Source organism: Microchirus variegatus, assembly GCF_963457635.1.
Source record: "Microchirus variegatus genome assembly, chromosome: 16".
NCBI classification, from domain to species: Eukaryota; Metazoa; Chordata; class Actinopteri; order Pleuronectiformes; family Soleidae; genus Microchirus; species Microchirus variegatus.
The window spans coordinates 21162007-21188853 of NC_139817.1; the positions used below are offsets into that span (position 1 = coordinate 21162007).

Genomic DNA, 26847 nt, shown 5'->3' on the forward strand with positions numbered 1-26847 from the left:
TCATAGTATAGTATGTCTCCCAAAATTGGCCAAAAACATCATAGTATAGTATGTCGTCCAAATTTGACCAAAACGTCATAGTATAGTATGTCGTGCAAAATTGACCAAAACCTCATAGTATAGTATGTCGTCCAAAATTGGCCGAAAATGTCATAGTATAGTATGTCGTCCAAAAATGGCAGAAAATGTCATAGTATAGTATGTCGTCCAAAAATGGCAGAAAATGTCATAGTATAGTATGTCATCCAAAATTGGCCAAAAACATCATAGTATAGTATGTCGTCTGTAATTGACCCAAAACGTCATAGTATAGTATGTCGTCCAAATTTGACCAAAACGTCATAGTATAGTATGTTGTCCAAAAATGGCAGAAAATGTCATAGTATAGTATGTCGTCCAAAAATGGCAGAAAATGTCATAGTATAGTATGTCATCCAAAATTGGCCAAAAATTTCATAGTATAGTATGTCTCCCAAAATTGGCCAAAAACGTCATAGTATAGTATGTCATCCAAAATTTGGCCAAAACGTCATAGTATAGTATGTCTCCCAAAATTGGCCAAAAACGTCATAGTATAGTATGTCGTCCTAAATTGGTCAAAACATCATAGTATAGCATGACTTCTAAAATTGGCCAAAAACGTCATAGTATAGTATGTCATCCAAAATTGGCCAAAAATGTCATAGTATAGTATGTCGTCCAAAATTTGGCCAAAACGTCATAGTATAGTATGTCGTCCGTAATTGGCCAAAAAAGTCATAGTATAGTATGTCATCCAAAATTTGGCCAAAAATATCATAGTATAGTATGTCGTCCGTAATTGGCCCAAAACGTCATAGTATAGTATGTCGTCCAAAATTTGACCAAAACGTCATAGTATTGTTTGTCGTCCGAAAATTGACCAAAACGTCATAGTATAGTATGTCGTCCAAAATTGGCCGAAAATGTCATAGTATAGTATGTCATCCAAAATTGGCCAAAAACATCATAGTATAGTATGTCGTCTGTAATTGACCCAAAACGTCATAGTATAGTATGTCGTCCAAATTTGACCAAAACGTCATAGTATAGTATGTTGTCCAAAAATGGCAGAAAATGTCATAGTATAGTATGTCGTCCAAAAATGGCAGAAAATGTCATAGTATAGTATGTCATCCAAAATTGGCCAAAAATTTCATAGTATAGTATGTCTCCCAAAATTGGCCAAAAACGTCATAGTATAGTATGTCATCCAAAATTTGGCCAAAACGTCATAGTATAGTATGTCTCCCAAAATTGGCCAAAAACGTCATAGTATAGTATGTCGTCCTAAATTGGTCAAAACATCATAGTATAGCATGACTTCTAAAATTGGCCAAAAACGTCATAGTATAGTATGTCATCCAAAATTGGCCAAAAATGTCATAGTATAGTATGTCGTCCAAAATTTGGCCAAAACGTCATAGTATAGTATGTCGTCCGTAATTGGCCAAAAAAGTCATAGTATAGTATGTCATCCAAAATTTGGCCAAAAATATCATAGTATAGTATGTCGTCCGTAATTGGCCCAAAACGTCATAGTATAGTATGTCGTCCAAATTTGACCAAAACGTCATAGTATAGTATGTCGTCCAAAATTGGCAGAAAATGTCATAGTATAGTATGTCATCCAAAATTGGTCAAAAATGTCATAGTATAGTATGTTGTCCAGAAATGGCAGAAAATGTCATAGTATAGTATGTCATCCAAAATTGGCCAAAAATGTCATAGTATAGTATGTCGTTCAAAATTTGGCCAAAACGTCATAGTATAGTATGTCTCCCAAAATTGGCCAAAAACATCATAGTATAGTATGTCGTCCAAATTTGACCAAAACGTCATAGTATAGTATGTCGTGCAAAATTGACCAAAACCTCATAGTATAGTATGTCGTCCAAAATTGGCCGAAAATGTCATAGTATAGTATGTCGTCCAAAAATGGCAGAAAATGTCATAGTATAGTATGTCGTCCAAAAATGGCAGAAAATGTCATAGTATAGTATGTCATCCAAAATTGGTCAAAAATGTCATAGTATAGTATGTTGTCCAGAAATGGCAGAAAATGTCATAGTATAGTATGTCATCCAAAATTGGCCAAAAATGTCATAGTATAGTATGTCGTCCAAAATTTGGCCAAAACGTCATAGTATAGTATGTCTCCCAAAATTGGCCAAAAACATCATAGTATAGTATGTCGTCCAAATTTGACCAAAACGTCATGGTATAGTATGTCGTGCAAAATTGACCAAAACCTCATAGTATAGTATGTCGTCCAAAATTGGCCGAAAATGTCATAGTATAGTATGTCATCCAAAATTGGCCAAAAACGTCATAGTATAGTATGTCGTCCAAAATTGGCCCAAAACGTCATAGTATAGTATGTCGTCCAAAATTGGCCCAAAACGTCATAGTAAAGTATGTCCTCCAAAATTGGCCAAAAACTTCATAGTATAGTATGTCGTCCAAATTTGACCAAAACGTCATAGTATAGTATGTTGTCCAAAATTTGAATAAAATGTCATAGTATAGTATGTCGTCCAAAATTGGCCGAAAATGTCATAGTATAGTATGTCATCCAAAATTGGCCAAAAACATCATAGTATAGTATGTCGTCCTAAATTGGTCAAAACATCATAGTATAGCATGACTTCTAAAATTGGCCAAAAACGTCATAGTATAGTATGTCGTCCAAAATTGGGCAAAAACGTCATAGTATAGTATGTCGTCCAAATTTGACCAAAACGTCATAGTATAGTATCTCGTGCAAAATTGACCAAAACCTCATAGTATAGTATGTTGTCCAAAATTTGACCAAAACGTCATAGTATAGTATGTCGTCCAAAATTTGACCAAAACGTCATAGTATAGTATGTCGTCCAAAATTTGACCAAAACGTCATAGTATAGTATGTCATCCATAATTGGCCAAAAACGTCATAGTATAGTACGTCGTCCTAAATTGGTCAAAACATCATAGTATAGCATGACTTCAAAAATTGGCCCAAAACCTCATAGTATAGTATGTCGTCCAAATTTGACCAAAACGTCATAGTATATAGTATGTCATCCATAATTGGTCAAAAACCTCATAGTAAAGTATGTCGTCCAAAATTTGGCCCAAAACGTCATAGTATAGTGTCGTCCTAAATTGGTCAAAACATCATAGTATAGCATGACTTCTAAAATTGGCCAAAAATGTCATAGTATAGTATGTCGTTTAGTATGTGGCCCAAAACCTCAGAGTATAGTATGTCGTCCAAATTTGACCAAAACGTCATAGTATAGTATGTCGTCCAAAATTGGCCAAAAACATCATAGTATAGTATGTCGTCCAAAATTGGCCAAAAACATCATAGTATATAGTATGTCGTCCAAAATTGGCCAAAAACATCATAGTATAGTATGTCGTCCAAAATTTGACCAAAACGTCATAGTATTGTTTGTCGTCCTGAATTGGTCAAAACATCATAGTATAGCATGACTAATAAAATTGGCCAAAAACGTCATAGTATAGTATGTCGTGCAAAATTGACCAAAACCTCATAGTATAGTATGTTGTCCAAAATTGGCCAAAAACGTCATAGTATAGTATGTCGTCCAAAATTTGACCAAAACGTCATAGTATAGTATGTCATCCAAAATTGGGCAAAAACGTCATAGTATAGTATGTCGTCCAAAATTTGACCAAAACGTCATAGTATAGTATGTCGTCCAAAATTTGACCAAAACGTCATAGTATAGTATGTCATCCAAAATTGGGCAAAAACGTCATAGTATAGTATGTCGTCCAAATTTGACCAAAACGTCATAGTATAGTATCTCGTGCAAAATTGACCAAAACCTCATAGTATAGTATGTTGTCCAAAATTGGCCAAAAACGTCATAGTATAGTATGTCGTCCAAAATTTGACCAAAACGTCATAGTATAGTATGTCGTCCAAAATTTGACCAAAACGTCATAGTATAGTATGTCATCCATAATTGGCCAAAAACGTCATAGTATAGTACGTCGTCCTAAATTGGTCAAAACATCATAGTATAGCATGACTTCAAAAATTGGCCCAAAACCTCATAGTATAGTATGTCGTCCAAATTTGACCAAAACGTCATAGTATATAGTATGTCATCCATAATTGGTCAAAAACCTCATAGTAAAGTATGTCGTCCAAAATTTGGCCCAAAACGTCATAGTATAGTATGTCGTCCTAAATTGGTCAAAACATCATAGTATAGCATGACTTCTACAATTGGCCAAAAATGTCATAGTATAGTATGTCGTTTAGTATGTGGCCCAAAACCTTAGAGTATAGTATGTCGTCCAAATTTGACCAAAACGTCATAGTATAGTATGTCGTCCAAAATTGGCCAAAAACATCATAGTATAGTATGTCGTCCAAAATTGGCCAAAAACATCATAGTATATAGTATGTCGTCCAAAATTGGCCAAAAACATCATAGTATAGTATGTCGTCCAAAATTTGACCAAAACGTCATAGTATTGTTTGTCGTCCGAAAATTGACCAAAACGTCATAGTATAGTATGTCGTCCAAATTTGACCAAAACGTCATAGTATAGTATGTTGTCCAAAAATGGCAGAAAATGTCATAGTATAGTATGTCGTCCAAAAATGGCAGAAAATGTCATAGTATAGTATGTCATCCAAAATTGGCCAAAAATGTCATAGTATAGTATGTTGTCCAGAAATGGCAGAAAATGTCATAGTATAGTATGTCATCCAAAATTGGCCAAAAATGTCATAGTATAGTATGTTGTCCAGAAATGGCAGAAAATGTCATCGTATAGTATGTCATCCAAAATTGGCCAAAAATTTCATAGTATAGTATGTCGTCCAAAATTTGGCCAAAACGTCATAGTATAGTATGTCTCCCAAAATTGGCCAAAAACATCATAGTATAGTATGTCGTCCAAATTTGACCAAAACATCATAGTATAGTATGTCGTGCAAAATTGACCAAAACCTGATAGTATAGTATGTCGTCCAAAATTGGCCAAAAACGTCATAGTATAGTATGTCGTCCAAAATTTGACCAAAACGTCATAGTATAGTATGTCGTCCAAAATTGGCCGAAAATGTCATAGTATAGTATGTCATCCAAAATTGGCCAAAAACGTCATAGTATAGTATGTCGTCCAAAATTGGCCCAAAACGTCATAGTAAAGTATGTCCTCCAAAATTGGCCAAAAACTTCATAGTATAGTATGTTGTCCAAATTTGGGCAAAAACGTCATAGTATAGTATGTCGTCCAAATTTGACCAAAACGTCATAGTATAGTATGTTGTCCAAAATTTAACCAAAACGTCATAGTATAGTATGTCGTCCAAAATTGGCCGAAAATGTCATAGTATAGTATGTCATCCAAAATTGGCCAAAAACATCATAGTATAGTATCTCGTCCTAAATTGGTCAAAACCTCATAGTATAGTATATCGTCCAAAATTGGCCGAAAATGTCATAGTATAGTATGTCATCCAAAATTGGCCAAAAACATCATAGTATAGTATGTCGTCCTAAATTGGTCAAAACGTCATAGTATAGTATGTCGTCCAAAATTGGCCGAAAATGTCATAGTATAGTATGTCATCCAAAATTGGCCAAAAACATCATAGTGTAGTATGTCGTCCGTAATTGGCCCAAAACGTCATAGTTTAGTATGTCGTCCAAATTTGACCAAAACGTCATAGTAAAGTATGTTGTCCCAAAATGGCAGAAAATGTCATAGTATAGTATGTCGTCCAAAAATGGCAGAAAATGTCATAGTATAGTATGTCATCCAAAATTGGCCAAAAATGTCATAGTATAGTATGTTGTCCAGAAATGGCAGAAAATGTCATAGTATAGTATGTCATCCAAAATTGGCCAAAAATGTCATAGTATAGTATGTCGTCCAAAATTTGGCCAAAACGTCATAGTATAGTATGTCTCCCAAAATTGGCCAAAAACATCATAGTATAGTATGTCGTCCAAATTTGACCAAAACGTCATAGTATAGTATGTCGTGCAAAATTGACCAAAACCTCATAGTATAGTATGTCGTCCAAAATTGGCCAAAAACGTCATAGTAAAGAATGTCGTCCAAAATTTGACCAAAACGTCATAGTATAGTATGTCGTCCAAAATTGGCCGAAAATGTCATAGTATAGTATGTCATCCAAAATTGGGCAAAAACGTCATAGTATAGTATGTCGTCCAAAATTGGCCCAAAACGTCATAGTAAAGTATGTCCTCCAAAATTGGCCAAAAACTTCATAGTATAGTATGTCGTCCAAATTTGACCAAAACGTCATAGTATAGTATGTTGTCCAAAATTTGACCAAAACGTCATAGTATAGTATGTCATCCATAATTGGCCAAAAACGTCATAGTATAGTACGTCGTCCTAAATTGGTCAAAACATCATAGTATAGCATGACTTCAAAAATTGGCCCAAAACCTCATAGTATAGTATGTCGTCCAAATTTGACCAAAACGTCATAGTATATAGTATGTCATCCATAATTGGTCAAAAACCTCATAGTAAAGTATGTCGTCCAAAATTTGGCCCAAAACGTCATAGTATAGTATGTCGTCCTAAATTGGTCAAAACATCATAGTATAGCATGACTTCTACAATTGGCCAAAAATGTCATAGTATAGTATGTCGTTTAGTATGTGGCCCAAAACCTTAGAGTATAGTATGTCGTCCAAATTTGACCAAAACGTCATAGTATAGTATGTCGTCCAAAATTGGCCAAAAACATCATAGTATAGTATGTCGTCCAAAATTGGCCAAAAACATCATAGTATATAGTATGTCGTCCAAAATTGGCCAAAAACATCATAGTATAGTATGTCGTCCAAAATTTGACCAAAACGTCATAGTATTGTTTGTCGTCCGAAAATTGACCAAAACGTCATAGTATAGTATGTCGTCCAAATTTGACCAAAACGTCATAGTATAGTATGTTGTCCAAAAATGGCAGAAAATGTCATAGTATAGTATGTCGTCCAAAAATGGCAGAAAATGTCATAGTATAGTATGTCATCCAAAATTGGCCAAAAATGTCATAGTATAGTATGTTGTCCAGAAATGGCAGAAAATGTCATAGTATAGTATGTCATCCAAAATTGGCCAAAAATGTCATAGTATAGTATGTTGTCCAGAAATGGCAGAAAATGTCATCGTATAGTATGTCATCCAAAATTGGCCAAAAATTTCATAGTATAGTATGTCGTCCAAAATTTGGCCAAAACGTCATAGTATAGTATGTCTCCCAAAATTGGCCAAAAACATCATAGTATAGTATGTCGTCCAAATTTGACCAAAACATCATAGTATAGTATGTCGTGCAAAATTGACCAAAACCTGATAGTATAGTATGTCGTCCAAAATTGGCCAAAAACGTCATAGTATAGTATGTCGTCCAAAATTTGACCAAAACGTCATAGTATAGTATGTCGTCCAAAATTGGCCGAAAATGTCATAGTATAGTATGTCATCCAAAATTGGCCAAAAACGTCATAGTATAGTATGTCGTCCAAAATTGGCCCAAAACGTCATAGTAAAGTATGTCCTCCAAAATTGGCCAAAAACTTCATAGTATAGTATGTTGTCCAAATTTGGGCAAAAACGTCATAGTATAGTATGTCGTCCAAATTTGACCAAAACGTCATAGTATAGTATGTTGTCCAAAATTTAACCAAAACGTCATAGTATAGTATGTCGTCCAAAATTGGCCGAAAATGTCATAGTATAGTATGTCATCCAAAATTGGCCAAAAACATCATAGTATAGTATCTCGTCCTAAATTGGTCAAAACCTCATAGTATAGTATATCGTCCAAAATTGGCCGAAAATGTCATAGTATAGTATGTCATCCAAAATTGGCCAAAAACATCATAGTATAGTATGTCGTCCTAAATTGGTCAAAACGTCATAGTATAGTATGTCGTCCAAAATTGGCCGAAAATGTCATAGTATAGTATGTCATCCAAAATTGGCCAAAAACATCATAGTATAGTATGTCGTCCGTAATTGGCCCAAAACGTCATAGTTTAGTATGTCGTCCAAATTTGACCAAAACGTCATAGTAAAGTATGTTGTCCCAAAATGGCAGAAAATGTCATAGTATAGTATGTCGTCCAAAAATGGCAGAAAATGTCATAGTATAGTATGTCATCCAAAATTGGCCAAAAATGTCATAGTATAGTATGTTGTCCAGAAATGGCAGAAAATGTCATAGTATAGTATGTCATCCAAAATTGGCCAAAAATGTCATAGTATAGTATGTCGTCCAAAATTTGGCCAAAACGTCATAGTATAGTATGTCTCCCAAAATTGGCCAAAAACATCATAGTATAGTATGTCGTCCAAATTTGACCAAAACGTCATAGTATAGTATGTCGTGCAAAATTGACCAAAACCTCATAGTATAGTATGTCGTCCAAAATTGGCCAAAAACGTCATAGTAAAGAATGTCGTCCAAAATTTGACCAAAACGTCATAGTATAGTATGTCGTCCAAAATTGGCCGAAAATGTCATAGTATAGTATGTCATCCAAAATTGGGCAAAAACGTCATAGTATAGTATGTCGTCCAAAATTGGCCCAAAACGTCATAGTAAAGTATGTCCTCCAAAATTGGCCAAAAACTTCATAGTATAGTATGTCGTCCAAATTTGACCAAAACGTCATAGTATAGTATGTTGTCCAAAATTTGACCAAAACGTCATAGTATAGTATGTCGTCCAAAATTGGCCAAAAACATCATAGTATAGTATGTCGTCCTAAATTGGTCAAAACATCATAGTATAGCATGACTTCTAAAATTGGCCAAAAACGTCATAGTATAGTATGTCGTCCAAAATTGGGCAAAAACGTCATAGTATAGTATGTCGTCCAAATTTGACCAAAACGTCATAGTATAGTATGTCGTGCAAAATTGACCAAAACCTCATAGTATAGTATGTTGTCCAAAATTGGCCAAAAACGTCATAGTATAGTATGTCGTCCAAAATTTGACCAAAACGTCATAGTATAGTATGTCGTCCAAAATTTGACCAAAACGTCATAGTATAGTATGTCATCCATAATTGGCCAAAAACGTCATAGTATAGTACGTCGTCCTAAATTGGTCAAAACATCATAGTATAGCATGACTTCAAAAATTGGCCCAGAACGTCATAGTATAGTATGTCGTCCAAATTTGACCAAAACGTCATAGTATATAGTATGTCATCCATAATTGGTCAAAAACCTCATAGTAAAGTATGTCGTCCAAAATTTGGCCCAAAACGTCATAGTATAGTATGTCGTCCTAAATTGGTCAAAACATCATAGTATAGCATGACTTCTAAAATTGGCCAAAAACGTCATAGTATAGTATGTCGTATAGTATGTGGCCCAAAACCTCAGAGTATAGTATGTCGTCCAAATTTGACCAAAACGTCATAGTATAGTATGTCGTCCAAAATTGGCCAAAAACATCATAGTATAGTATGTCTTCCAAAATTGGCCAAAAACATCATAGTATATAGTATGTCGTCCAAAATTGGCCAAAAACATCATAGTATTGTATGTCGTCCAAAATTTTACCAAAACTTCATAGTATTGTTTGTCGTCCGAAAATTGACCAAAACGTCATAGCTTAGTATGTCGTCCAAAATTTGACAACAAGTAATACTTAACAACAGGTGAGAACAGAGCGTCAACAGAACATCTAAGAAATGTGTGGATCATTTTTTAAGTAGCAGTTACCACATGTTTGTCCTCGCTGCTCCTCGTCCAGCTCCTGCTGCTCATGGATGTTGTTGCGACTCGATCCGTCCCGGAAACCCAATCGGTTCTGCGCATACGTGTGACTTGACCTTACAGAACGCATCTACATCATGACTGTATTATAAGATCTGGATAGAGTGCCGCCCCCTCTGCATTGAAGACAGTTTTTGTCATGGTGGCCACTCTGGGTACTGCAACAAAAAGTACTAATTGGTCCCAAAAAGAACCTGCGTTCACTTCACCACTGATTCCCGGGGAGGCTGCTTTGTCTTTTCGTCACTTTCTGTACTGACTAAGTTACTGATAAATGTGATGAATTAGAGTTGAAGACAAACATGTTGAGTGAAAGAATCTCTATTTTATGATCATTATATTAACCATAATAGTAATTGTAACAATAGGTTAGCTTTATTTAAACTACCTCTAAAAAACATGGTTAATATTCAATGGAATTGTTTTTTAGTCATCATAAAAGTACTTCATGTTGTCATTATTTTCTTGGACAATAATATATAGTTCTGAGACAGCAATATTTTGTATTTTACGACATTTTTTATTATTACCACACAGTATATCAGTGAATGGATCAACATTTGATTTGATTTATATCAGGAAAATCCGGCTAAAACAACATGATTCCTGTAACAACACATATAAACAAATAGCCACGGTTAATTAAATAAACCATTGATTGATCATTCCCAGTATTACGGCAGCAAAGAGATATTCACACAAATTATTATTACAGGAACAGCAACAACAGGTGCACCGTGAAACATAGAATTGTGACAGTGGATGAAATAATTGCATATTATTATGATTTCTGTAGTTATTTTTATAAAATAAATACTAAGTACAAGTCAGCGGTTAGAGATTAGGTTTTCACAACTCTAGCGATAACTATAGCTATGACAGTGTGTAAAACAAGTCATGTTTGCGGTACAGATCATGTAGTGACGCTTGTTTTGTCACTGATTCAGTCAGACCTATCTCAGGTTTGTGGAGCAGCTGTTACAGCGACACCTGCTGTTCAGAAACACGCTGCAGGAGCGACTCTCTGCTGAACACTGGAAATCTCTGGTTGGAGACATTCTGGTGCAGCTGATCGGACAAAATGATGTAAGATTGTTGTCTTTTTTCTCCTATCTTTTAAAATTTTTTATTTTAGTCTATTCATTTGAACACAGAGAGACTGAGTTTGTTCATGTTGACTTTTGTGTTGTTCAGACCACTTTTTCAGACATGTACACTGGATACACGACCACGCTGGCGTCTTTCCTCTCACTGGAGTTCCGCAGACTGAATCGTCCAGAGAAAGGACAGAAAGCACAGGTGGGATTATGTGACACAGCTTTAAAGTTCCAGTGTGTGAGACAAATGGTGCCTTTCCACGATACAGTACTAGCATGACTCAGCTCTACATAGTTTGGCATCAGATCAGGTATCTGTCTTTATTCCATAGTAAGTACCATCAGTAAGCACGGGGGGGTCGTCATTGCACGGCTTCACGAAACTGCCATTTTATATGCGACACAAACTAGTCATTTTTTTCAGACTCCTCTGTTAAATGTGGAGATTTTAGAAGACTTTTTGACCGAGCTACAGTTCGGCATTGTTCGGTTTGATTCCTGTGTCCGATGTGACTCATGACTCTTCCAGCGACGACGCGCTCTGACCAATCGGTGGCCAGCATTCTGTAGACGTCACACTTTAGTATCGGCTCAGCTCGCTTGGAACCTCGACAGAGCAGCCACTAAAAGAAGCCCCAGGTACTATCGCTAATGGAAAGCAAAAGAAATGAGCGAAGTCGTGCCGTGCCGTGCTAGAACTGCATTATGGAAAAGCACCATTAATGATTCCTCCCCTTACCCCCACCCTTTCCTAAGTGTGTAAGTGAACTACGGTGGCCCACGCACACCAGAAAGGATGTCGTTCTTCTTTGATTGCTAGTTTGTTTTTGTTTTTTGTTTTTTAATACATTATTTTGAAGGAAGGAGCTACTTTCCAACAGGAAGTAGCCACACTTCGACAGGAAGTTGACGTACTTCACAAATGTTTTTTTTATTTAAATAAATTGTTTTGACAGGAAGGAGCTACATTCCAACAGGAAGTAGCTGCATTCAGATGGGAAGTAGCTACTTTCCAACAGGAAGTATCTGCATTCAGACAGGAAGTAGCCACACTTCGACAGGAAGTTGGCGTACTTCACACATGTTTTTTTTATTTAAGTAAATTGTTTTGACAGGAAGGAGCTACATTCCAACAGGAAGTAGCTGCATTCAGATGGGAAGTAGCTGCATTCAGACAGGAAGTAGCTACATTCCAACAGGAAGCAGCTGTATTCAGACAGGAAGTAGCCACACTTTGACAGGAAATTGGCATACTTCACACATGTGTAGAAGAAATCAGGTTTTGAGAACAAATTACGTAGCAACAGGCTGGTTTGTCAGATTGGGCTGTTGTTGAGTATCCAAAATACTAAAACCCTTGCCTACAGGACTAAAAAGCTATTACTTCCAAAGTGATTATACAGGTGGTATGTTCTAATAACCCCCCGTGAATGTTCCATACCGGACCTTGAAGTCACATGTTACAGTGGTGAGAGCAGACTTGATAATGGACACAATGATGATTCTCTGATTCCACAGAGCGGTCACGTGGACAGAGAGGAAATGAAGCTGCTCTCTCTGCTGTTGGCGCCTGTTTCTCGCATCCACAGTTACCTGAACCACATTCAGGTGAGTTCAGAGACAGACGAGAGGAAACATCTGGAAAACAAAGCAGACGTTGTGTTTGTCGAGGGCATTTTTAATCACATTGTGGTCGTTTTTTTTTTACAGGACATTTAGAGGTATTTAAAGCTAAATAATTATCTCATTTGTCTCCTTCCACTTGCTCATCTATGAAGTAACTGCATGAACACAGTCCTTTAGTGGAAAAGACACTATTCCAGCATTAATAACAACTGCCTACATTCCAAAATAACCTAATAAATGAAAAATATCGTCTAAATGACAGTTGTCCATCATTTAGACGATTTTTCTGACGTCATCTGTGTTTGTACATTTGGATATAGAAATGCTTGGACAATCAATTTAATTAATATTTTTTTATGTGGGGCATTTAAATGGCTCCTTGAGCAGTTATTTAAAAAAGATAAAATAAAACAATAATTGTAACACACTTAAAGGTGCATTATATAATAAATCTGAAGCAACTGGCAATAAAATCCTCCTAATATGTCACAGAGACTCAGGAATAATGTTCATATAACAAACTGAACTCACCAACAATAACAGTACAGACAAAATATTTGCATTAAAAAAATATTTTGCAGACTGCAAATCATGTTTATGTTTTGAAATCATGTTTTGGCGTCATGTGGCGCCACCTACCGCCGTCTACCAATCATTGCAGTCAGTAGAGTCTCAGCTGCCGAGCAACCACGGGTTGCCAGTTACGTCAGAAAACGAAACCTAAAAGTATTTTGAATTTGAATGTAGTAACCGTTTTTGGCCACATTCTTACATATGGCATCTTTAAGAAAGCACAAAAATGAATAAGTAATTAACTAAGCTAAATAAAAAAACCCACTGACTGATTTCTCTACTTTCTTGTCTTTCGGTAGAACTTGTTGCAGTGGACGAGTAAAGAGCATCCTGACTGCAGCCTCCTGCTCGGCACCGAGCGAGCGCTCAGAGCCATTCTGTCTCGATGTCATGTGATTCTGGAGGAAGACGTGCGGTGGGAGGACGGCCAAGTCGCCGGACAAGGGTGAGAGGCTCAAGTGGACGATCAGATTTCTTTATTATGAGTCAGCGGCTCCCTGGAAAATAATAGAAAAGAAAAATATTTAATTAAAAATACGTTGGCTTTCATGTAAGGAATCTCACAAATACTCTCAATGATATGTTTTTACGTCAGGAAACGTCTGGCTCATAATAATAATATAAATAATATTCAGACATATCCCATAAGTTTACATTCTTTGTTTCATCACGACATCAGAGATGGATAACAGCCTCAGGGGCCTCTATAAAGATAACATAACCAGTGTAATTTGGCTCCAGGGCCTCATTAAAATACCAGGATAAACGCGCAGAGGCTTGGGCTTCAGGGGCCCCTGAGGCCTTGGGCCCCAGAGCCCGGTCAGTAATCCATGCCTAATTAAAGTTTGTCTTGTCTGACTTTGTCACATCACTGGAAAATGTATTTTACTGACCACTTTGCCACATTTGAATGATTACAAAAAAGTCCCAAAGTGTTTAAAAATGAGGGATTGTGATAAACATTGTCAGTGATGTAACCATGATGACATCATAGATGATTAATAATAATAATAATAATAACTTTCATTAATCTCTTTGACCTGAACAGCAGCAGCTGCTCTGAAGCTGCAGCTGCTTCAACATCGGCAAACTGTTGTACAAGAAACCAGCAGAGCAGGAGCAGGGAGGAGTCAAACTCTGCTACTCACACGTGAGTGTCGCCCTCTGCTGGCCCACAATCATACTGCAGCCAAGAAAACACCCTGCATTTTAATGTTTTATCGTCTGATTTGATTTTGTCTTTATATTTAGAAAAAATATATGTATAAACATTTACATATATACATATAGTAAATGTGCTATATATTATATGTACTGTATACGCATTTGTCCCCGAGAGAAAAAGAAAATGAGCCAATAGTTTATCAGTAAATTATCTTCTTGCAATCAAATCCTAGACTTTTAATCCCAAATGTACAATATGGAGATTTTATTTTATTATTTTTTTTAAATCGTAAAATTAAGAATTGGAACCATTTACTTTTAAAGGAGCTGCAAAACAATCTAAGCTAAAAATAACATCTACATCATCCAAACAATGTTTTTTGCTAAATGTTATTATTATTATTATTATTATTATTATTATTATATTTGATGATGATGATGCTATTTTATCTCAATAACTGTATTGTTGAATTGCATATAAAAATTAACTGACGACTTGTTCATTGACTGCTATTATTTATTTATTTGTTGATTTTGAGTGTTGACAGAGTGGCTAAATCTGAGTTACACTTTTATTTTTTGTCCTGTGGAGAAATAACCACTGTGATATTCTAAGAGATCAAATATTATAAAGGATAGAGAAGGTGTAGAGTAACAAAAACACTCCGTCTTCTTCCTTCAGAGACGAGCAGCAGGCCGGTCACCTCACTAACGGGGTGGACGTCCATCGCTCCATGCGTGTCGAGTGCTGGTCCTGCAGCCCGGTGAGGAGGAAGAGCGGCGGACGTGAGCGGACGTCCCTGAAACAGCCGGCCCTTCACTGTGGACACGCTTACTGCTCCCTCCTCACACCTGACCCGGCTGGATGGGCAGAGAACAGCGACTCAGGTCAGGGAACCTTCAGTCAGCCGACGGTGAAAAGCAGCAACGAGCTGGACGGGCCTTCTGGCAACCACGACCTCCAGGACTGTGAGACCGACCCCGACGACACCTCGGCCTTCGACTACTCCTCTGTGACGTCCTGCAGTCCCGACGGCACGCTGCGCAGGGACGTGACGGGCAGCAACAGCGGTGAGGACGAGGAGGACGAGGAGGAGGAGGAGGAGGAGGAGGAGGAGGAGGAGGACAGTCAGGTGCCGGTGCTGTTGAAGCCTTCGTACAGTCAGAAACAACAACAGCAGCAGTCGTCGTCATCCAAGTCCAGAGAGAGAACTGTGTGTCTGAGGTGGCAGATTCCCAGAATGACCCCTCACCCTCCTCTGAGAAACACAGCAGGGTCATGTGTGGACGCGCCCAAGCCGTGTCTCATCAGCTCCCATGGACAGAGGCTGGTCAGTGTCAGGAAAGGGTCACCGCCTCTTCATCCAAAAAGTGCCTTCAGGCCAATCTGGGACGACCCGTCCAAACAGGGATCTCAGGTTTGTGTTTACGAACATGTGTCGTGTCTGTACGTCGTCCTCACACTGTGGGTTTAAACTCCAAATACTCTTTGATTCGTGACGTCACAATTGAGAATTTAAGATTCAAGTATGAGGCTCACATGGGGGATTAGGGGCTAGCACTGTTGCCTCACTATCATAAAGGTCCAGACACTCTGTGATGACCCTGTGATGACCTTGTGATGACCCGTCCAGACCTCGCCTTTCACCCTCACGTCAGCTGGGATTGGCCACAGCTCTCCACGACCCTCATGTAGAGGATAAAGTGGTCAAAGATGGATTAATTATGCTCATTAAGACACGCCCACTGACCATAAAGAATCTCTCCTGTGAACCAATCAGCATCCAGTGGGCGTGTCTTCCACACCCTGGGTGTGTTTTCCTAAAAGACAGTTGGATGTTCTTGGATTTAAGATATAAAGTTGACAGACACCTGTAATCAGGCTCCTATTGGACAATAGCAGCTGTCAATCACACTGGTGTCCAATCATGTTGCAGACATGCATTATTTATATAGAAATGACCAGGAGAAGACTCACAATTCCAAATAAAGACCATTAACTTGTCAGGAAATGTTTTTCCTGATGTTATAAATCAAGTGAGTAGTAGAAACTCATGTTCCCATAGACTTTCATTCAAACTAACCAGTGTGGTCGCCCCCTAGTGGCTATTTTATACCTACCTCCAGGTTTTTCCCCAGCAATCAAACCAGAATAGAATGTCTGCATTTTATAGGCATCCTATAGTTTTATTATTAAAAAATGTATATATATATATATTACACACACGTCTTTAGACGTCGCATTTTGATCACAAATTAATTTATAAAATGTTATTTAATAGTTTTTTATCTTAAAGCCAGTATAGGCCAGTGTAAAGTCATACTTTACGAGGACAAGAAAAAGAGCACGTCTCTTGATTTAATTTGATCATTCTCTGTTGATCAGCTTCAAAATACATACAGTTATGGATGTGGGAAAAGATCCTACATTTCCCATAATTCAGTTTGGATAATATTACAGCCTGTGTCGTACAAACCTGGATCAGTGAAATTCAAGGTTTGCACGGAATATTTATGTCGAGCTACATGATACGTTTCGCTGAAACCACCGACTGTTTTGAACATTTTCTATTTTTTAAAGGTTTTTTTTCCGTTTACCTCTCAACAATCTTTCTCATCCTCTCTTCGTGAAGCAGCTGGACTCGGCTCCAGAGAAAGAGAAGAGACAAGGCTTCGTGCCGATCCAGGCTCCAGCGAGGCAGAGGTTTCAGAGTTTCAACCTGAGCAGAGAAAACCTCAGGTCAGTTTTCAAATTACAATCATTCACTCACTCCGTGTCATAATCCATTGGATTACTTGGGTGCAGTAACTCTGCGACAAACAGGTATATTTGCCTACTTTCTGTATTATTATAGTGCTCTTTTAATCCATACTTGTCATGTGACAAGTGATTTCCCTCCAGTGTAGATCAATAAAGTACTGATCTAATCTAATGAAGCTGAATTACAAGTGTGATGACACTTGACCTTTACTGTAATTTAAGATTCACAGATTAAAGAATCAGAAACAGTTAAGTTACAAATACATTATTTTCAAATAAATGAAAGTACCTCTCATGTCTCTCTTCAGATCAGGTTTGGCTCAGCAGTGCGGAAACCACATGGCGGCGGCGGCGACGGCGACGAGTGGCGGAGGATTGTGGGACGACAGCGAGGACAGCGAGGGGCCCTGCAGCAACGTTTGACCTCCACTGTCAATGTCCCCCCCCCCAGACCATATTTTCTGAAGTAGAGCTGAGAAGGTAACATCAATGCATCTGAAGTGATTCTTACTTTGTATTTTATTTAAATATTGAGACTGTTGTTTCTAATGTTTCTGCTCACTGTAATGCCACTGGGAAAAGTTGTTTTATGTTGTGGTTGCAAAGCTTAAGCCATAAATGAGTTGCATTCTGCAGTTTCACCATTAGATGTCACTAACTCTTACACACTGGACCTTAAACTACAACATCACATTCTTGGAGTATGCCACATTGTCACATTGACGTGGTTTGAAAAGATTCTCTAGAAGACATTTCAGCGAAAAAAACAAACAATGCAGCCTTCATTTAGCATCAAAAGTCAAAAGATGTTGAGTTTGTCCTTTGTGGGCTACCGTAAAAACACGATGGGCCAAAAGTGCTGCCTTTGTAGAGCTGAAACATCCTGATAAACATAAAAGGCTTATTCTAGGGTGAATGTAAATCGACAAATTATATATACAGTCAGGTGATTGGACACTTTTACACACTGGACTTATCATAGTGACTATTTGTGTCAAAATGTGAACGGATGATCAAGGAAAACTATCAGCAAAATTCAAGCAGTTAATCTGAGCGTCCAAGTGAATGTTTAGGTCAAATCTGAGCAGGTTTTTCTTTAAGATTTCAATCGTCCCTTTAACTCTGGAAAATAAAAACAAGAGAGATGAGCGGTTCAGTACAAAATAAGACTGGGTGATTTATTAATCTCATCAAGACCATTAATACAAAGCAGTTAAAAGGCCACATACCATCAAATAAACCGACTGCTGGATCAAGCTGTTACAGTGCCACCGGAGGGAAAAACCTAATCTGTTAATCTGCTGGGGCTGATGGTGAAACGCTGGGGGGGGGGCGGGGTCTTTGAAAATGATCAACAAAAGCAGAAGGAAACAAAAACAAAAAGTTACCCCCCAACAATACTGACATGGGAAATGGACAGAACACGAGAAAGAAGAAAAAATATCCTCCATAATCCCTCTGGACATCTCAGTTAATCAGAGGAAAGTGAGGAGATGAATTTAAATGAAATAAATTCCGCTGAGATCCAGCTCCTAGTTAGTTTTTTTTTTTTTAAGCTGCGTCTTTTACAAAAACACGTCTTGGGGATTTAAAAGTGAAACGGTCGACTCGCGCATGTGTGTGTGTGTGTGTGTGTTCTGCCCTGATCCGTGTAGAAAGTGAGTTTAACAGCTGCATAGGGTCACTGCGTTTACAAACACGACCTATAACAACCGTGGCTCGTCAACAGTACAGCCTAAAGTGCACAAAGTGTGTTTCTCGGAAAAAAAAACGAAACAAAAAAAACAACAAAACAAAAAAACGTCCAATTCTTCCCTATGCTTAAATTCCTGCACATGAATATATATCTGTATATTTATATATTCAACTGCAACTTTAACACAACTACGACCTCGGGTTTTAATGAGTGTTAGCATTAAAAAGTCTTTGAAAAAAGGAGAGAAAAGGCATTAGTAGGATGTACAAAGTGAAGCACACGTCTAAGTAAGTGCTCGGCATATTCAACGGTATTTTATTTTTCATTGCTTTAAAACAGCGACGGACGGGGAGGGGAGGGGCGTGGGAGGGAAGAGAGAAAGAACAAATGGCTTTCCTCAAGTTAATACTCCCAGTGTTTCCACTGGAGATTGTCTGTAAGTAAGTTAGAGACAGTGACCTGTTGTTGTTTTTTCTCTTTTTGTTTTATACGTCTTTTTTTTTTTTTAGTTTTTCCTTTTATCCGACTGTAGCAGCATTGGATTATTAGGCAATATTTGACTGAACAGATGCGGATGAGGATACAAAAGGAGGGGGAGGAGGAAAAAAAACCTAGTCATTTTATACAAATTATTTAGTTAGTGTATACATGTTATATATACACAGTATCCACAAACATGTACAATTTCATAGTGTATAGCTTTTGTTCTAAAACATTACATAGGCAACTTTATTTTTTTTTTAGCATTTTTAGACACCATTTGCTTATTTCTGTAAAGTAGAAAACAAAAATAAAAAGGCACATCTGAGAGCGTGATGCATGGATTATTTCAGTCTTTTCCAAAGTGAAACAAAAAACGTTTCAAGCAGAGAAGAAAAAGAAAGAGGGAGAAAGATCAACGAGAAAAAGTTGAGTTTAAAAAGTTCCTCTTTTTTTTTTTGTTTTTCTTTAAAGTTTTCATTTCATTTTATGTCTTTCGTCCAACTCATGTTTTTCTTTTGCAGGTATTTGGTGCAGCCACTGGGGGGAGCCGACTCAGCTTTGGTGGGAGGTTGCGTGCTTCCAGTGCTGAGATTGAATACCAATGAAGAAAAGTTGGTCTTTTTTTTGGGAGAAGAGCACAGTGTCGGACCGCAGAGACCGATTTAAGACATCAGCTTTTCCAAGAGTTGGAGAAAGAAGAAGAAAAAAAACCTCTAATTTCTCTCTCAGTCCTGGATCGGCGTTGTTTGATATCGTGGCAGACGATGGGGACTTTCCGCCCCCCTCGTCAAAAACCTGCTGACTTCGCCCAAGCTTCGATGTGCAAATGGAGTGTTCTTGGCTCTCGTTTTTGTTTTCATCTGAGAGGACTGGAGCCTGGGGTCAGAGGTCACCGCTGTCGGGTTTTTAAAAAAGGCAACGTGTTGTGGCTGCAGAGAGGCCGAAAAAAAAGAAATCAGACAGTTTGACTTGTGTCTTTACAGTCACAGTGTACAGTTGAGATACAAGGTGGGGGATTCAGTGTCACCTCCTGTTGGTGTTTTCTGTCACAAATGTCACATTTGTTTAAAAGAAAAGAAGAAAATCCCTTATCCCCCTGCATAAAATAAGACTTTGGCAACTGTTTTGTTTTCAGTTCGTAGGAAACACAAGTCAATGGAAATGTCTTCTGCTCGCGGCCACCGCCGCGAAAAAGAGCTACTGTGTTGATCGTTGAGGAGGAGAGAGGTCGTAAAAATCTGCGAGCTGCAGCAGGACTCAACGTGATGTCAATGCTCAAAGAAACAAAGCATGACACTTAAGGCTACAAAGTCCAACGCCGCCCTCCCCCCGCAAAAAAAAAGAAAAAATCAGCCACACCCCAGTGGAGGAGGAGGAGTAAGATGTGGGGCGAGGAACTTCCGACAGGGACAAAGGCTACATCCACACGACTCCGTTATCGTTTTAAAAATGCATGAATTCTGCTCTGGATACGCCTGTCGTCCACACGACCACAGAGTTTTAGGGATTTAAAAAAAAAACTACTGCGGGTTCGGTTTCTGCTTGAAAACTCAGCCGCTGAAGTCTGGGCGGGCAAAAGTGGAGACGATCGGCGACTATGGCGCTGTTTCGCACATATGACTTCCAGACTGGTTTTCATGCTACTCTGCTGGACGAAAAAAAACTTCCTTTAGTTTACTGGCTGAAAACAATGCGGAAGTAGTATATTGAATAAGCCACCAGGGGGCGTCTCCACTGGCTGCGAAAAGAACTCCATCATTTCATTTTATAACACCAGCAAACATTTTCCTGGTCTCATTCGCCAATTTCAGGTCTTCAACAGTATCTGATGTCAATTTTATAAATTATGTTCCCATTTAGAGGAAAAAAACGGGAGTTCAGATTCTTATTCCGCTTCTCTCCATTGTTGTTTCGCGTTGATAATATTCAGTGTAGCAGCCTGGACGCAGCACTCATTCACGCAGTCTTTCAAATGAAAACACTGTAGTTGTGGATGTAGCCAAAGGATTCTCGCTCTGTAAAATAAAAGACAAACACCCGACTCCTTGTTGTTTATCAGCTGGCACACCGGTGTGGGTTTCTCATTGGCACAGAGGGTTTCTGATGAAGCCGGAGCTACTGATCCCCTGAGAGGCATGGCGGGGGTGCGGCGGGTCGATGCAGGGGGGGGCGGAGAAGATGCGTGTGAAGTTAACAGTATGCGTTATTCGTCCTGATCAGTAGCTGCGAGTTTCACTGTGTCGTAGTTTGAAGTTTGCATGTCAGTGTCACCTCACTGCACTCACTGGCTGCTGTCGGTGTTCTCCACCAATGAGAGGCCTTGCATCGGCGGCTGCAGCAGCAGCTCCCTTTTGTAAGTCTTTGGTGGGAGTTTGGGGAGTTGCGGGCTGGAGTTGTGGCGAGGCGGCACAGGCGGAGCGGTGAAGGGGATGGGCAGAGGGCAGAGGCTGTTCTGGCTGGCGCTGAGCGGACAGCTCCGCCTGGGAATGCGAGGAGACGGCGTGCTGGGCGGCGTGTTCGGCGAGCTCGGGGAGCTGCCGAAGTCCCAGTGGTACCGTCCCACGGGGGAAGGTTGCAACGGCGGGTAGTTGATGAAGATCTCTGGCGGCCGCTGGGGCACTGGAGGAGGCGTGTCGGGCATAGGGTCGCGGGGTGGAGGAGGGGGCGGGCTCGGCAGGGGGCCGTCCATGGGGGGACCGTTGTAGACCGGCGGACGAGGCTGGTTTCTCGGAAGAGGAGGAGGCAGTCGAGGAGGAATAGCCGGAGGGCTGTCAGACCTGGAGCTCAGCTGAAACACAAAGAGAATTGTGTCATTACCAGATTTGTCTAGTTTATACTGTGATGTAAACAGAAGCCACACGAGGCAGCAGAGAGGCATCGTCCCTCGGCGATTTAAAGGACTCAGTTTATACCATCTTTCTCCAAGTTAACCTAGTTTCCTGGTGTCCTAATGAACATGTCTGTGACATGCTTTGGTCAAAAAAGGATGAAGCACCACAGCAGTTCAATCACCCTGACAAAACAGCCCTGTTCAGAACGCTTGGTTTTGAGTGTCTGTCTCTTTAAATGCAAATGAGACACAGGAAACTACGTCAGCCTCACTGAGGCTCCTGCAGCTAACAGCTGTTAGCATTTAGAAAAGCCATCATTTGCCGACTCTAGCCGGCACATTGCCGTCATATAATATATGATGAATATATGTTATATTATAACATGTATCCACTGGACACGTAAATCCTCTGAGGCTGGAAGTTTGTGTAGAACTCTGTGCTGCACTGCGCAGCCAAGAATAGAACACTTCACGGACTTCCACTCTTCCGGATACTATTGCCCTCCCCAGCACTCTCGCGATTTTTAGGGATGAAGCGGAGCTCCTATTCCAGGAATTTATCAGTCTGACGTCAGATTGCGTGCGGAAGTGTTTTATCTCCTTTACTTAGACTGAGGAGGACAACAAAAACATGAGTGAGTCATCTTTTAGTCCCAAATATAAGTATTACAATGATTAAAATGTTTATTTAGCATATTATGTCCCCTTTAACATCTGCTTTAGATTAGACCTGAACAATTATATACACATTATATGCTGCAGAGTTAAGAAAACACGTCTCTATTGGATATTTCTACTGCCCACCGAGTGGTCAACCAAAATGAGCTGAGGATAAAATCATTTTAGGCATTTTGATTCATTGTCATTAAACACACGCGTGTTCATGGTATGGTAAGCTCAGAATTTGGGATGAATTTAAACTTTATACAATAAAAATGACCAATTTTGATTCCCACATTATGTCCGTGTGAAGGCAGGTCCGATACTAACCTACTACTACTTAGAAAGTAACATGTATTACTATAATATTATTGCCTTATTACCCCATTGTTATTAATGACGGGATATTACATTGTAAGGCACTGTTACTTCCCTATTAAAAAAAATCATCACACTACATTTTGCAGAAACACAGTTTTTAAATATTTTAAAAACGCAGCTTTAACCCAGTTTGAGACATTGGTTTGATCTTTTTTTATGGTTTTATTGTATGACCTGTTTATTTGTGTGGTTTTTATATTTTCTACAGTATTTTATTGTTTTATCGTATGTTTCATTGTTCTTAGACATATTTGGTCACACTTAATAGAGTGAGGTAAGTTGTTCAAATGTCTAAAAAGCAAATTAAATGCTGCTCTTGCCTTGGCTTCAGACATTGCATCTTTCCGCCGTGGTGGTAGAGGAGGCGGCTTGAGTAGCTCCTCTCCGAGCTGGTTGAGGCTGCCAAGAGAAATGGACTGGAATTCTGAGGAAAAGACAGGTTTTTTTTTTGAGTTTTTAAAAAGTTACGATCAGTGTGAGGAAAAACCTAAAAGCCAAGAACTCCACACTCACTTGAAGGTGGTGGAGGAACAGGAGCAAATATGGAGTTACTACCTGTAAAATACAAAAAAGGGGAAGATTTGTTTTCACAAAAAGCTTCTTTACCGTTTGCAATATTTTTTTCCTGCATGATAAATTCCTGCTAAACTCACCGCCGTAGGAGCTGCTGAGGTCGTGCTCCATGAAGACTGAGCTGAGGTCAGAGGAGGCTGACTGCGGAGGCGTCGGCGTGTTCGGGGATGTGGGCACCGAGGCCGAGGCCGGCGTCTCTGGCTCGGTCTCTGCGATGCTTCGGAAGGTGATCTTGTGAGGGGGCTCCCTCTCCAGGGGGACGGGGTGGCCCTTCAGGGTGCCAGAGGTAGACGTTCGCACAGGCCGGATCCCCGGGGATTTCAGAGTGTACATGGTCTTCCTGGGCTGCAGGAAGAAAGGACAATTATTTCAGTCTCAACTCACAGCTTTAACATACAAGAATATTCAGTAGCTTCACCATTTTTGTAATCCCCCCCAATGTAATTCTAATTTAGCGGTTAATCCTCTTCTGTGCACATGAAACAGGTTTAATCCCTGATTTTGTCTGGACCTTCTTTTTTTTTTTTTTTGCTTATTTTAACCATTAAAAGGGACAGAAAATATCTTGAGGGTAAGTGCTTTTGCCCATTTTTTCCAGAATAACTTTCAATATCTGGCAGTTTATTTACAATCTACTGCATGTTAAAATAGTGGATTAACAATTAAAAATGAAGAAAAACATTTTTATTGAGAAAAAACACTGTAATCGTACATGAACACCAGATTTTGCATGTCAAATTTGAAATTTGAACAGTATAAAACATATTTAAAATTACATTTGTTTGAGTCTTTGTCTCAATGTCCAAAAACAGGCCAAACAATGGAAACTATGTACAGGCGTTTTTTTCCAACTCTCTCCTCTCTAGTGACAAAGACGCTGATTCGCGGGCTACCTGCAACATTGCGATTGAAATTACCGTAATAACCACGCATTGGCTTTGGCGTGCAACTTCTCAACTCTCAGAAACCTTTGGAATTTTTTTAAAGATGGCACAAACCCTCACGTAATTACGGTAATCCAAAATTTGCTTGCACGAACGTGTCATTTGCGATACGCTCAGGGTTAAAGGGTTAAAGTTTAAACGGGGTGAATGTCAATATCTGCTGTTTAAATGGCCTTTTCTTCGTTTCTTGGTTATGAAAGATGGAAAAAAAGGAGGCTAAAACAGGAAGAATAACTAAAAGTTCACCCTGTCGTGACACTTACAAATCGGGGAGGCTGCCTGCAGTTCCGTGGCTCAATATCCATGGACATTTTGAACAAATAGTCAGCGAACTCCTTCTCGCTCCTGTTGCCCATCGGGTTCAGGTTCTCAAAGAACCTCTACAGTGGAAAAAAAAGACAAGTCGTGAATGTTCCATGAGTGTAAATCTGTAAAAAAAACAAAAAGATGATGATGATGATGATGTGAGTGATTCTCACCCTGATGTCGTGCTCCACCTTCAGACAGTATGGCTGGTTCTGATACTGCTGGATCTCTCCCGTGATTTCAGCGACTTTCCGTCTCTTGCTGAAGTTGATCAGCTCCTTGCCGTGGCGTTTGAGGAAGTCCGGGTTGCCTTCCTCTGTTTTCAGGATGTTGGTTAGATAGATACCTGAGGAGCAAGGGAAAAATGTAAGAAATATTGCAGGTTGTGCTTCGGAAAGAACAACAATAACCCCGTCTTCAGCTTTCATGTCAACGCTCGTCTATTAGTGACAGACTGGTACATCAGCCTCATTCCACATGGTACAAATGAAATCACTTATTTTAGTTTTCAGGGTATATGCAGGAATCCACTTCAAGCTGTAATCAGCAACACATATTTAACTTAAAACACTTTTAGTTTGCAATTAAATCTATAGAGCACATACAAAGGAACTCATAAGTTGGAAAGAATAAATTAAACAAAAGGCAAGGCTGATTAAAACAAATAAGTGTACGCGCAGCCCCGAGCCTGCACATCGTTGTTTTTTAACAAACATGGGGAGGAAAACATGCATGCCTTAATTTTCCCAAAATTGATTGATCAACTTTTAATACTTTTTAAGAGCCCGCAGACACCCTGGTTTTACAGAAACCTTCAAATTTATTGAATTATTTTAGACCATTTATTTTTATGATGCCTGTCAGAACCATTGAGAAATCAGCAAATCATTAATCAATCATCAACAAATAAGATACAAAGTGTCACAGAGCCAAACTTTTAGTATGTATTTTTTTTTCCAATAAACTGCTTCAAAATAGTATTCCGTTCAGTTCATTTGGAACATTATCAGTTCCAACAGGAACTTCTAAAACATGAACAGACTTTGAAGCTGAGAAAAGTTGAGTAGTAACAAGACAAACAGCCCTAACTATTCAACCAGCAATGAACATGTCAATTCACCAGAGGCACAGAAAATAAACATTTAAACTGATACAATACCATTTATTATATTTGCTCGAGGTCAGTTAACCTTAAAAAATATGTTGTTGATGTTGTATGTTTGTTTTATTGTAATCTTCATAAAAAGAAAAGTCTTGTGTATGCATTATGATAACTCTGGTCCATAGGAGTGCTGCAGATGACTTACCAAAGAAAGGCACACAGGGTGGGTTTATTGACTTGAGTTTAGCTAAGTATTTCTTAAAATGGTCCTGGCTCAGCTCCACAGCTTCTTCCAGAATTTTCTTTTTCCTCTCTGGTATTGCCTGTGGGCAGACGAGGGAGAAAAAGCCCCATTAATTAGGTTCAGCCTTTTAACTTGGTGCTTGACAGAACTAAAATGCATGTTAAAGTGACAAAAAAAACAGAGGATTCAACTGCTGTTGCACACGTCTCAACAGAATACGGACAGATTCTTGGCCCTCAGGGTTCCAGCGAGTTACACAACAGCTGAAGTCATTAAAAATCTGAGTCATATTTAGAATCAGGGCAGACTCTGCATTTGCATGTTTGTACAGTATTTTTAGGTCAACGCAATGTGATTCTCATTGAATTTGTTGATCACCTGACATTTAACCTACTGTCATCAAATAACACAAAATTCAATTTGTGCTGAATTTTTATCAAACATAAAAATACCCATTTTATTTACCACTAAATAATTAAATAAAGGCTGTGTGTTGACTCTTTTAGGACATGATTGATTTAATTAATTAACATACAGGACGCCAGACAAAACCTTTTCCTGTGAGCGAAAACATCTAGTG

At 38.8% G+C, this 26847-nt stretch overlaps 2 protein-coding genes across 6 annotated transcripts in view; one reads left to right on the forward strand and one right to left on the reverse strand.

Annotated features, from left to right (window-relative positions):
- LOC310938246 (uncharacterized protein) overlaps positions 1 to 19883 on the forward strand; it is a 46727-nt gene extending 26844 nt beyond the window's left edge. Inside the window, exons 8-16 of one of the 3 annotated variants that reach the window (XM_083902733.1) lie at positions 10775 to 10913; positions 11022 to 11126; positions 12443 to 12532; positions 13423 to 13568; positions 14172 to 14273; positions 14970 to 15705; positions 16921 to 17027; positions 17357 to 17528; positions 19749 to 19883. In XM_083902733.1, coding sequence (XP_083758859.1) covers positions 10775 to 10913; positions 11022 to 11126; positions 12443 to 12532; positions 13423 to 13568; positions 14172 to 14273; positions 14970 to 15705; positions 16921 to 17027; positions 17357 to 17471 — 1540 coding nt within the window. In that variant the 3' untranslated portion in view covers positions 17472 to 17528; positions 19749 to 19883. The remainder of the gene's footprint in view (positions 1 to 10774; positions 10914 to 11021; positions 11127 to 12442; positions 12533 to 13422; positions 13569 to 14171; positions 14274 to 14969; positions 15706 to 16920; positions 17028 to 17356; positions 17529 to 19748) is intronic. The other 2 variants (XM_083902734.1, XM_083902735.1) reach the window with 2 other exon arrangements.
- Positions 19884 to 21508: 1625 nt separating this feature from the next.
- sos2 (son of sevenless homolog 2) overlaps positions 21509 to 26847 on the reverse strand; it is a gene marked incomplete at both ends in the record, with an annotated part of 37519 nt that continues 32180 nt past the window's right edge. The window contains 7 exons of one of the 3 annotated variants that reach the window (XM_083902731.1): positions 21509 to 22015; positions 23425 to 23522; positions 23612 to 23653; positions 23752 to 24016; positions 24879 to 24995; positions 25095 to 25267; positions 26229 to 26346. In XM_083902731.1, the coding sequence (XP_083758857.1) occupies positions 21509 to 22015; positions 23425 to 23522; positions 23612 to 23653; positions 23752 to 24016; positions 24879 to 24995; positions 25095 to 25267; positions 26229 to 26346 (1320 nt within the window). Of the gene's footprint in view, positions 22016 to 23418; positions 23523 to 23611; positions 23654 to 23689; positions 24017 to 24878; positions 24996 to 25094; positions 25268 to 26228; positions 26347 to 26847 lie in introns of all 3 variants that reach the window. The other 2 variants (XM_083902730.1, XM_083902732.1) reach the window with 2 other exon arrangements.